Source organism: Pleurodeles waltl, chromosome 11 (genome assembly GCF_031143425.1).
Source record: "Pleurodeles waltl isolate 20211129_DDA chromosome 11, aPleWal1.hap1.20221129, whole genome shotgun sequence".
Classification (NCBI taxonomy): Eukaryota; Metazoa; Chordata; class Amphibia; order Caudata; family Salamandridae; genus Pleurodeles; species Pleurodeles waltl.
This window is the reverse complement of record NC_090450.1, coordinates 621,829,728-621,842,479: the sequence shown is the minus strand read 5'-3', so window position 1 is coordinate 621,842,479 and position 12,752 is coordinate 621,829,728. Positions and strand designations below refer to the sequence as shown.

At 40.8% G+C, this 12,752-nt stretch overlaps 1 protein-coding gene across 1 annotated transcript in view; it reads left to right on the top strand.

Annotated features, from left to right (window-relative positions):
- Window positions 1-8,889, top strand: part of STC1 (stanniocalcin 1) — a 40,233-nt gene extending 31,344 nt beyond the window's left edge. Inside the window, exon 4 of the mRNA XM_069214134.1 lies at window positions 1,234-8,889. Within this exon, the coding sequence (XP_069070235.1) occupies window positions 1,234-1,498 (265 nt within the window). The 3' untranslated portion in view covers window positions 1,499-8,889. The remainder of the gene's footprint in view (window positions 1-1,233) is intronic.
- Window positions 8,890-12,752: the final 3,863 nt, after the last annotated feature.

Sequence of the window (12,752 nt, the reverse complement as noted above, 5' to 3'; positions counted from 1 at the left end):
GTAAAGGTTCGGTAAGAGTTATAGTGAGATGCGAAATGCCAACTAACTCACAGGGTTGTTGGTGTTCACGGATGTTCTCGTTGTCTCCCAGAGTGGAAACGTGTGGAGCTGCTGCTGCAAAAGTAAGTGAGCTTCTGGGATGTAAATGAAACTACCAATTTCCCTGTTTGAATAGTGGGAGAGGTATTTTTCTTTCATATGGAGTTTTCAAATTGCTAACCTGCTGATACAAGTAAATTGGCCTGCAGACCGTCCTCCAGAGCATTTTAAGATCAGGCTGAGTGTACATGTTATATGTGTAAATACAGGAAATATATATTTGCATACTCTGAGGTTTTTTTTTTGTGAATGCCTGGGAAGGCTGACACATGCAAATCATATTAAGTCTGTGATTCTAAGTTATGACTTTAAAAATGCTTTCGAATAAGGTCTTATGTCTCATGACAAGTAGAAGGTGAGAGTGCTCTGAAATCCACGGATCAGACATTCAGTTACGCCTAAGCACAGACTTATTGCGCTCTGCAGTGGAACGATACAAAACTCATTTCAGAATACGTGCTCTTGAGAATTCAAATGGAAGTATCCGTATTTTACTGCGGCTGTCACGTAGGTTGCCATTAAGAGAACAACACTAGCATTTTAATATTTTTATGGAATTTGGTTCTGCCTGCATAATTTTAGCCTTCTTTGCAACTCTGTAATGCCTCTGGCCGGCAGGGCATTGTAAATAGTTTGAGAAGGCACAGTAAACTGAATTACTTTTGTGAAGTAAGAAAGGGGTCTTCCAGATACACTCTTTAACATTTTTATTAGTGTCTTTAAACGCATAATGCCCTTTAGCAATTTATTTTGTGCCAGATGAATTCGTATATATATTTATTTTGGGTAACCATAGTGGGATTCAAAAATGAAGGGGAGGAGCTTTCATAGTTGGCATGTCTCTCTGAACATGTCTCTTGGACATTCTGCAATCAAGACAGTCATTTGGCTGACCAGGCCCCTAACATGTGATTGCCCTCCACAACCCCTTTTCTTGTAAAACGCTGTGTCCCCAACTGGGGCGCTTTATAGTTCACAAATACAATGATTATCTTTTTATTTATTTTATTATTATTAATATTGCCTTTTTGCCTGGCATAATGTGTTCAACTCTGTCTCACATGAATGATGCAACGTCTTTTGTTTCTAGTTAGGGCAGAATAACTAATTTTCCACTGTTTGTGATTTTCACAGATATTACAATAAACTTCTGAAAAGTCTATTGGAGTGTGATGAAGAAATGGTTGGTGCTATCAAAAACAGCTTGTTGGAGAAAATCGGGCCAAATATGGCAAGTCTGTTTCACCTACTCCAGAGCAGCCATTGTTCCCAAATGCACCACCGTGGTGACTTTAACAGAAGACGTCCTTCGGAGCCACAGAAGCTGAAGGTCTATTTCCGAAACCTCAGGCCTGAAGGACCATCTAACATGAAGCGCTCTTCCTCTGAGGGTGTCTAGCTATGGAGGAAGAGGGAGAGAAGGGCTCTGAATATGGTGCAAGGGGTGTTCTCACCAAAATAGAAACCTCCTCAGCTGGAGAGGAAAAATCAATCAATTGAAATTGCAACTACACCTGTTTTAAGTAGAATGTATTTTAGTTAACCTTTACATTTTCTTTTTATCTCTTCATTTCAAATTTCCCATTAGAATAAATGCATGGCAGTAGACGTTCTTGCTTTCATGCTGTGCTTTCTGCAAGAAATGCAGCAGTTCAAAAATATTCTCCAAGAAGTCAGTTTTAATTTCCTTAGCAAATCATGAAAGGAGAAAACAAACCAATGGATGTCATAACTTCGTATTTCATAATCTCTTTGGTTCAATTATTGCGTTCCCATCCATGCAGTATTTGTCAATACAATCACTTATCCCAGCCCTTAAAATTCCTACATGTCCTTTGCAAAGAAAAATATTTGTTTGCCTTTGCCACCATGCAAGACCTTGTAAAATGAGATTTGTTGGAAGTGGACCAAGGTAATTTAATCTTTCCCAAAGACTGTAGAGGTCTGAATCCACCCATTTTCGCACAATGTAATACTGGTTAAGGCTGCCACTTAACTCTTAGGCCCATAACGTTCTGGTTTTTATAGTCCTGTTCTCAGCATTTCTCCTTAAGGTGCAAGTTAGTTTCACCTTTTGGCAACCTAACAACTGGCAGAAAACCTCTAGCACTTAATGACCAAACATTTTTAGCTGCAAGTCTAACTAAGCTAACCATTGAAAGTGCCTCCACAGCAATGTTATGTTTTTTGTTGTTGTGGAAAAATATTTCTTCTTTTTCAGTGGCCGTACTCTGAGAGAAAGAACAGTTTTTCTCATGGCTCTCTGCAAGCATTTGACCATCTTGTCCCAAATTTTACTAACCAAAGCAAAGATAGTAGGTGCTTGTTTGCGGTCCACCCAAAGCTTCCCCCTAAAATGCAGTCTACTATCAGTCCATGATTTCAGTTTATTTGAGTTGAACAGAATCAACATTGCTTAAGAACAAGTCCTCGAAATTAAAGGACAGCAGATGCCACAGATACATTTAAATCACTAGGGGTCGCCTAATTATTGTGGGTACGAAGAAGTCTATCCCTTCTGTTTTGCAAGTATGAAAGCTGGGTTAAAATAAAAAACAAAAAAAACATGAGGATGCAGCCAACCCTACTACACCCATAAAGGACTTAACAAATCCTAAATATTTCTACAAACATGAAAATGAAAGGACCCTTGGAACACGCTGGAGTAATGCATGCTTAAAACGTGTTCTTGTTTATATGGGGCACATCCTTCATTTGGATGTTCTTGGTCCCTATTCTTCTTCTTTATGATACACTGTAGCAATAGGTCAAATATCTGGGAAATCATCTCACATCTGTCTCCTCCCTGCTGCAAATATAGAATGGGATTGTAATCCCAAATTGTATGCAGTTTATTCTTTACAAATAAACTGGGTGTTTCTGAGAAGATACTATACCTGGACACGTTAGTCTATGCAGGCCAAAGACTAACATGATTGGTAAGACTGAACCTAGCTATCTGTGTGGCAGGGGTACATTGATGCCTTCTGTTGCATCCTTTCAACAGGCTAGGGTTTGGTTATCTGCCATGAGCCGTCCTATGTAAGAATGTTAAGTTAAGGTACTATATGCAAGGATTCCAAAATAATTGGAGGGCATTGGTCTTGCTCCTCAATGTGTGGCACAAACATTGGTTTTATAAATGTAAAATTGTTACAAGGAGCACTTGCCCATGGGGTGGGGGAGTATGTATTTTGCAGATCATAACATATACTTTTGTGTACGGCTCCATATATCTGCATTGTAAAGCACACATTCCTCCATGTGGCCTTTCTATATAATAGGACTCTTTCACAGAGATCTGCCCATGTACTGTAAAATGGATGTCTTGACGTCATGCCTCGCATGCTCTGCACAAAGTTGCCTGTTGCTGTACTGTACAAATGTCAAAATGCTGCAAGATGGCGTTCTCAGCCTATGATGCTTTACTTTATTCTTTTTTTTTTTTTTTTTTAGGTGGGGTGAGAAAATGTAATGGGGTGTGTTCCATGACGTTGTGCTATTATCTCATGAGTTCTTCATTTTGCTTGTACTTTTTGTGCAAGTAATTTGAAAAGGGCTTCTTGGGAAGGTGTTCCACGTAAATTCATGATTAATGGCACTTTGTGGTAGAGCATTTGCTTAATCTGTCCTTTATTGGTTCGCTTTTGGGGAGAAGTGCAACATCTTCCGATAAACTTCTGGGAAAAACAATTACTAATACATTTAATGGGGAAGGGCTTGAGCTGTTGTTGCCTTTGTTTGCAAAATTGTGCTGGCTGTTGTGTGAATTTTAAAGCCCTTGCATGCATGTAAGTATGTTTGTGTGTGTATGTATATATATATATATATATATATATATATATATATGTAATATTACCTGGTAATTACCACCGGTGGTAGGTATTAGCAGTGAGCACATAGTGTTTCCTGCTTGGGTTTAGATCCAGTCCTTTTTGTTTAGTTTTTTTAAAATGGTTCCTTAAGCGACAGAGTAAAAGCCATGCACATGTATTGGGGTGCCTACAAATTAGTGAGCATCAAAGATCTGAGTTAAAGTGTTGCTGCTGTATTTTGAGGCAGCAGTCTATGCTGGCAAAATAATGTAGCATTTGCCGATGACAGAAGTCACATGTGGTATAGCTCAAACGGTCATGAACACAAACCAAAAAATTATTTCTGGCAAGAGATAATCTGCATCATTTCCAAAATGCAGTATATCAGTGTTGGTAAACCTTGCAAGCCAAAGTTTAAACAAAAAAAAAAAAGTACTCAGCCGCGGACACAATGGAAAGACTGCATGACTGTGAAGCATTTAGTCACAGAGGCCCTCATTACATCCCTGGTGGTCTTGGACACGGCCCCATGCTATGCAGACAGTGAAAAGCGCGACGGGTGCAGCTGCACCCGTCGCACGGCCGCAACACTGCCGGCTCCATTTGGAGCCGGCTCCTGTGTTGCGGCCGAGATCCCCGCTGGGCCGGCGGGTGGAAACCAGGTTTCTGCCCGCCGGCCCAGCGGGGTTCTCCTGATGGCTGCGGCGGGAGTGCGGCCGCATTGGTGGCCGCCCAGCAGTCCGATCTTGCCACCCGCCAAGGTCGTAATGAGGGCCAGAGTCCTTTCACTGTGCTAACTACTTGGAAATGTCAGTGTAGTAGATGATGGGACTGGAGCCTGAGTTGTGTGCACAGGGCTGCAGCTTGAGACTAAGGGGAAAACTAGTTTGGGGCAGGCAGGAAATCAAAACCTAATGGCCTCATTAGGGTATGGCGGTCGGAGGGCCACCACACTTGCTGTGACAGTTGGACCACTGCACTGCAGGTGGTGCAACCGCCACATTACAATCCTGGCGGGCAGACCTGCCTGAAGACCTCCATCCCTGCCAGGAACATCGTTCCCAGTGTGGTGACTGAGGTCGGTGTTGTACTCAGCCAGGGTGGTGCTGAACTCTGTGCTGACTGGCTGATTACAACCCCACTTACTGCCAATCTTTCCATGGCATTTGCACTGCCATGGAAAGGCTGGCGGTAAGGTGATAATGGTGTGCTGGAGGGGGGGGGGTGCAGAGGTGGACCTCCATACTGCATAGGCAGTGCATGCCGCTCCCCCTCGCCCAGCAGCATTAGAATCTGCACTGTCTGCACTTCTAAGGGTTCTGGGGTGCTACGGTATTGGCCTAGGCTCCCTTAAGGGAGCTGATGCCAATATCATAGCACTGTTCCCGCCAGTCAGCCTGGCGGGAATGCGTGTTACAATGTTCGCGCTGGTTAGCCTGGAGGGTATATTCTAATAAGCTCAGGGGGAGGTGCCTCTGCCATGGTGGTGGCGTGCTCCCAGCGAGTTTGGCGGTCCCATGGTGGGATCGCCAAACTCCTGACTAGGTCCCAAGTCAGGAAAACAAGAAATTGGAGCTCATGTGTTACTGTAAAAATGAGCTGATGGAAAGGAAGAGGTAGCTCTTCAGTCAAGTGTAGCAGGGGGAACAGAGGTATCCAATTCACCTGGAAAAACATAGCCAACTATGTGGGGATTAAGAAGGGAGTTAAAAGCAAGTCAAAGTGGTGGTCAGAAAGGTGAGTTCCTGGGACCCCTCTGCAAGTAAACTAGATTAGTCTGGGCAATAGAGCAGATGTGAGATGAAGGGGTACAGTTAGTTAAAGAGCCACTCTAAGCAGACTATCTAATAGTGGCCTATGTGCCGTTGGGCAATGTAGGTCGTGCAAGTGCAATTGACCTCATTAGACACATTCCTTAAGTGAAATATACCTAGTGTTTGAATGGGACTTCAGTTCATGGCCTTAACCAAAAATCAGCTAGTGTCTGATTTGGATGGGGACAGGTATGTCATTGGTTACCAGGCCTGTTCTGAATTGGAAGTTGTTTATATTTTACTTTGGGGAGGTGGGGTTGTTGAAAGTGATCCTTAAGAAGAACCATTGCGTGCATGTCATACCTGTATGCTTGCAAGGTGATGCTTGGGTTTCTGGGCATCAACTGTAACCATAGTTTTGAAAAATGTTTGTACCAGGTTTATTGTTTCTACAATCGTTGGAGATATATACATATATATATATATATATATTTGTTTTTTAAACCGAAAAGCCTTTAATGTGGTTTAATGCTGCTAAATAATTGAAACAGGGCACGACAGCGTTGCTGTCCTTAGAATAACAACCCAATGATTATATCACAGTACTGTAAAAGGATATTAGGCTGTCCTGGATTGTTGCTTGCTTTTACATTTACAAAAAATCTCACTTTATTCTCGTTGTTTTTTTTGACATTCCAAATGAATTTGAGGCTGTTGCTGAGTGGAGACCACCATATTGTGGTTCTACATTGTGGCTGGGCACACAGTGCTATGCATGCATCTCCCCATACACAAAATGGAATGTGCAGCACAGATTTATTTTCTCTTCTATTTTTTTTAATTCCTGTGGTGTAAAAGCAGCATTGCTATAACCAAACATGTCAAAAATGTCACTGCATCAATTTCTAAAGGCAATCTGTATATTTTAAGGAGTGATCCTTTTATTACAACAAAGTGTAAACGTGCAATACAGCATGAACTTTTCAGATCACAAATCTGAACACTTATTCAAAGATTCTACCACCGTTACTTAAATACATTGTAACAACTGCTGATCAGCTAATGATTGTGTTAATCAGTGCTAGGGATGTCCATTATGTTGGGCTTAACAGTCATTGGCTAGCTGGAAGAATCCACACCTGGTTGCCATTCTGATCCTTGGCGTGTATACCAGGAAGACCAAACTTTGTTAGGAAAGTGAATAATAATTGTAAAATCATTTTTGGAATTGAAAGTTAATGAAGAGAAGAAACCGGCTTAACATTCTTGGGTGTGATTACGTATATTGGGCCTAATGCATGTTCTATGGTGTAGGACCTACAAGGGCATCTGAATGCTATAATTAAGTAGCGTAACACATATAATATGAATGTTTTGGTGAATCTGCTAACTTTAAAATGAATTTCCAAAATTGGGGTAAGCGGCTAAATAGTGGTGTGGGATCTAGGATTGCAATTGGATGGATGGGGATATATTTTGCCCAACAGAAATCCCTTGTTTATTGACGTGCTTTGGGCAGTTCTGAATAACACTCTGCCACACGTGGTTACAACCTCTGACATCAGAAATCTTATTCCTGGTGAAAGACAAGTTAGTGGTGCTGAGTGCAATGACTAATTCCTTCGAATAAGTGTCGCCATCTCATCATTGCATTAGGACTACCCTTGGAATTGATGTGTTAACTCTGATTTGGGTAGAGAGAGAAGATCTTTCCTGAACTGCAATTACAAGATGTGCTACTGCTCACTGGCTTGTCAGAGGGTAACTCGCTAGTAAACATAGCAGAAAACACCCACAGACAAGTCCCTGGATTCTCTGAATAACTGACAGATATCATTGTGAAAACAGCATTTTTTTTTGTCATTACCTCTTTCTTCAGGGTCAGTCTTGTAATACACTTTTACTGGTCAAATTCATGGTATCACTCCCTACAGCACATATTACCTTACAGCATAGTATAGACAATTTGACTTAATGTTTGAGCTGACATACAAACTCCTCTTAAGTCACTTTCATACTACCTGACTGTTAACTATCTTTGGTTGATTTCATGAATAGTTTTTTCTTTTTTTCTTTCTTTCTGAATTATCATTTAGTCTCTCCACCCTCAAAGCCCACATCTTAAAAGTAACCAAAAACTGATGAACGTCCATTGTCGGGTCACTTATATTTTTTTTACACTATATTGCTGGTAACTTACAGATGTGTTTAAAGCCAGCTGTAGTCCAAATGATCGTGGGCTGATTACCTGTAATTCCAGCACCAGCAGCATTTAGAGAACTCTAGCAGCTAGCAAGACAGCTCAAAACAGTTGTGATCCCTTGGGAGGCAGCTTTGAATCTAAGAACAAAATCCGCAGACTGATATTTTTGGCATGCCAAAGCAAGGGTTTTAAACTTGTGGCATATAACTTCCCTGGAATTATTTCATCTTTCCTGTGTGTACTTAGTGCTGACATTTTAAGTGGCTTGATTTCAGCACCTGTAATATTGCAAAATAAATGGATCTACATTATAATCTATATGACCCCAAAAAAGTTCCAGGTTGTAAATCCATTGTTTTCCTCTTTCTGGGCTGTCAAAACAAATGCTTATCACACGACTGCTTGTTTTAATATAAAACGGATAGAAAATGCACTGCTATAAAGGGACTTTTGAACACTATGGCTAAGTATTTTTTTCATATCTGTATATGTGCAGTACGGGGTATGAAGTATGTAGCTACTACAATTAAGCCTTGAGTTAATTTTGCTGCAGTTTATTTAAAGCCTTTTTGCAATGGACTGACTACTGCACTATCCTTAAATCAAAATCTTCCACATTTGAATCTTAAACCCACACACTTGGGATATTCTGGCAAAATATTGTTGTTTAGGCTTCTCAAGAAACATCTGGTTCCATGACTGTACATGGAGATTTCTTTGCACTTTAGACAAAAAAGGTTGTGCCATTATATATATTTCCACTATTTATAAATTAATTGTCATTTATTCGTTTTTTGTTTTTGAGTACTGGAATAAACAATGAGCATAGCTGGCATATGTCATTATTTATTAAAAATGTTTTTATTTCATGGTGTGTCACAAATGGATTTACATGACCATGAGGAGAAAGAAATGCAAGTTATTGTCTTTGCTTATTTTTATAAATAAAGATGCCATGACGTATTATGAAGCCCTTGATGGACACCTACAGAGATTAAAATAAAGTTATCAACTTGAATCATGTGTTTTCTGTATTTATGTCTTCAACACCACCTTTTTACTGTAGTGGATTCTACTTAGTTTTATTGGGAATCGGGAGTTCGCTTAGCCTTCTGGCTTGCAGACCTGTGCCCCTGTCACCTCGTGACTTTTAACCTACTTAGCTTGCTCTGTTTCAGCGCATTTATTTGTTTCTTCCAAAATGGCTGCTATGTTTACAGTTAGGAAGATATTTGATTTCATGTTATCAGTGCCCCCCTGTGTCGGTGTCACTATCAGCATCAAAGACAAGTGATATACGTAGGTATTCATATGTCCTGTTCCCACTTACGTGTGACAGGAACATAATGTTCTTTTGGGGGGAATTGTTTATATAATTGCTGCCCCAAGCATTCCTTCTTATCTATAGTTTGGGAACATACCTGTGTCAGGGGTCCTGCAAGGTCTGTATAAATACATCTCACTCATACAAGTTTATCGGAGGGATTCCTACCAGATGCCATCAACTCTATCTATGCTGTACATCCCCTTGGTGCAGACCCAGCCTTCGTGTCCCCACAAAGTCTGATCTAAAGACCTCATTCCAAGATAACAAGGGTTGGGGGGCTCTTCTCAAGGACATGATACTGGCAGATTAGGTTTAACACTCCTAGTTCTGTTTAGGTTAGAGATTAGGTCCTCCATGCTAGGATAACAGGGCATATTTCACTTCTTGTGTTGTTGCAAGATGGTTGGGGTCTCTGTATTCACGACTCTTGTTTTTAAATTTCTGCTTCTTTCATTGTTCATTGTCCTAATCATTGCAGCTCATGCATTTTACAGTAGAGTGCAGTCTTATTAATCAAACCTATTGAAAATTTCACTGCATGTCCTTCTTTGCCTGTGTGTGAGAATGAGACTTATTGTTCATGTGAGAAAAGGGTACTCCCTGTTTAAACACAACACTCCTGAGTTGTCGCACTCTAAAGTCCACGCATAAAGGCTGCCAGAAATCCCCTTTTATTGTTTGGGTTTTTGGTGAGGTACTGCTTATGAGCTGGGAGGGTTGGGCCGACAGTTGGGACTTGTGGGATTGGCCTAGTCGTCTACAAACAAAAGTGCTGTCATCTCTAAACCAGCAGTCTTGCCTAGAGCAAGAGTCCAACTATGACATGGTGCCACCAAAGGTGATGTTTTGGCACTAATTTACGGATGGCCTGAGTATTTCTGTCTCACACACAACTGGTAACCTAAGTACCATTTTTACAGAGACATCTGTGGTCTTTGGGATAATCATCCTCAGCTCAACAGGGAGCACTTAACAAGGCTGTAGGTTGTTGGAGCTCAAACTCTTAAAAGGACTTTTTCCTCATTTGGTGTTCCATCTCAGCCATATTATGGAATGGGTGCAAACACCATTGACATTCCCAAGAATGTCAGACGTGCATTAACACTACATCCAATAGTGCATGGCTTAACAGATGAAGGCAGAGACTTCACATTCATTGTAGAATCCAATGAAGCTTAGCAAACAAACATTCTATTCCTGGGTTGACCTTCCTGAAGATAACACTACAACATACACATACAGAGTAACAAACGTACCACAATGGTAGCAAGCATACCAGTATCTTGAAATACTGATTATTTATCAAGAATATCAGAATTGGTTTAATGACACCCTACCACACATAATAAAACCCGTGAGATTAGGTTCCTTAGGTAATGACCGACCAACGTTGTCAATGTTTTCCACAAATACACCGTAACCCGGTGTACAAAACATGCAGGCAGCTTTTTTAAAAGTTAAGAAATATTTTAGTAGGTAATCAAAACCATAAAACATCTGATCATAGTACATCATTCCGAGAAAAGGCAGACCTGTTAAACAATACCAAAAGTATTACTACCCATTCGCCTGCCCATAACCATATGTAAGTCCTCACAATTGACATACAAAACTATTGTACTAAATAAAGTGCAATGCAAAAGTGTCAAGCAAACACCCATATATTAAAACAATATAACGCAATCATGGTAAAAATGCATCATGGTAAGAATGCCTGGTACCTGGAGACAATACTTATGTAGAGGTTGTCTTGTCTAACACATTGTTACTTCACCGTGCCTAATGGGCTAGAGACAAACGTTAAATAGGACACTTTCCAAACTTTATCTAGTTTTATCTGAGAAGAGGCAGACCTATTTGTCAGTACCATAAGTATTCTTGGCCATTAGCCCGCCCATTCCCATCTTTAAATCCTCACAGTTGGCATACAGCACTGTTATACTAACATTAATAAAGTGCAGTACGAACTTATCACGCAAACACCCAGTACTATGACAATAAATCACCATTACAATAAAAACACATCATAATAAAAATGCCGGATGCCTCAAGACAGCACTAAAGTAAAATATGCCCTAGCCATCACTTAATATACTTCATGATGCCTACAGGGCTGGGAAGAGATGTTAGATAGGATGGTTTCCCAACTTAAACCAATTTTATCTTAAAAAGCATCTATGGCCCTCACTTCCCTTGACATATAGCTGGTTTGTCTGGCAGGTAAACATATCCTATTCCATTGACCTTAAAAGCTGAGATGAAATTATCTGTCTGAACACCCCCTTCTCCTTCATTAATGGGAGCGGGATGGGGCAACCGGGGAGACAAAAATTCACAGAAACTGGACTAGTCTAATGTTTAACATTTCATTATTTTGGTCAAGTGCTGTCATGATGACTGGCCTACAAGATCAGACTCCTAGGGCACTAAATTTACTTCTCAATAATTCCCTTCTCTGGGTGGCCAGGATGACATGAGTCAGTGTCTACTTAGTCTGATGGTATAGCCTGCATTCCTGGGACTCTGACACAGCATTCTTTTTCTATTTGGGTAGGAAATCAAGGGTTGGAATGTCTCCTAATCTTAGCCTTCAAAGGCTCTGCTTGGTTTTCAGGAATAGAGGAGCAGACAGGAAATGTGATTCCTTACCTAGTTTATATGAATTTAAAACCAACCATCCGTCTGACTGTTTGGATAGCTTTTCCATATCTTCTAACCAGTTTGGGATTTTAACTGATTTGTTTAATGCTTTCCTAAAGACTGGGGGAAGCAATGTAGTACTCCACAGGTCACCCATCTCCAGCTGTGCTAGGACTCAGGATTGATTTCCTGCCATACTAAATTGGCTAGAATCCTTTTAGTGGCCAGGCGTAATTTAGAACAACCCTTGATAAATGTGGCTGGCCTTGCTGATGAATGCTTCAGAATTCCTATGGAAATGTATTTGAGGTCTACATCCAAGAGGGGCAATTAGACAATAGATGGTAGGGAGGCCTTCCCTCCCTTATAAATAGGATGAGTTATTGAGCCCTTCCAGCTGTCTGGATTAGTACCAGTTGCCTAGATATAATTGAACATTGCAGTGAAAATAAATAAATAAGGCAGCCCATCTCGCTGTATGTTGTTTGAACAGGACCTGAGGTAACCCATTAAGGCTAGGTGCGCAGTCAGGGCATGATTTTGACAATTATCTTGGTTATTTTGAGTGACGTAAACATAATGGACTCTTGGACCCACAGATGCACATCTCCCATTGAGCCAGGCCAGCATCTGCTGCAGATAATTCCTTAAAGTGGGATTTCACATGTCCCACTCATGATTCCTCGTTTATGTTTGCATTGTTGGCAGCATTAGGGCCTTTTTCAATGTTGTTGACCAATCTCCAAAAGCATCTTGAATTTGCAGATGCTTATGCATGATGAGTTTTGCCCATAGCGTTTCCTGCTTTGATATATTTTTTTAAAGAGCCAGATGTCCCGTCTTAGAAGTTTCCTTTCCTGCTATTGCGTTTTTAGGGGTGTTCCATCTTCCGGATGTCTCTGTAGTTGCCTCAA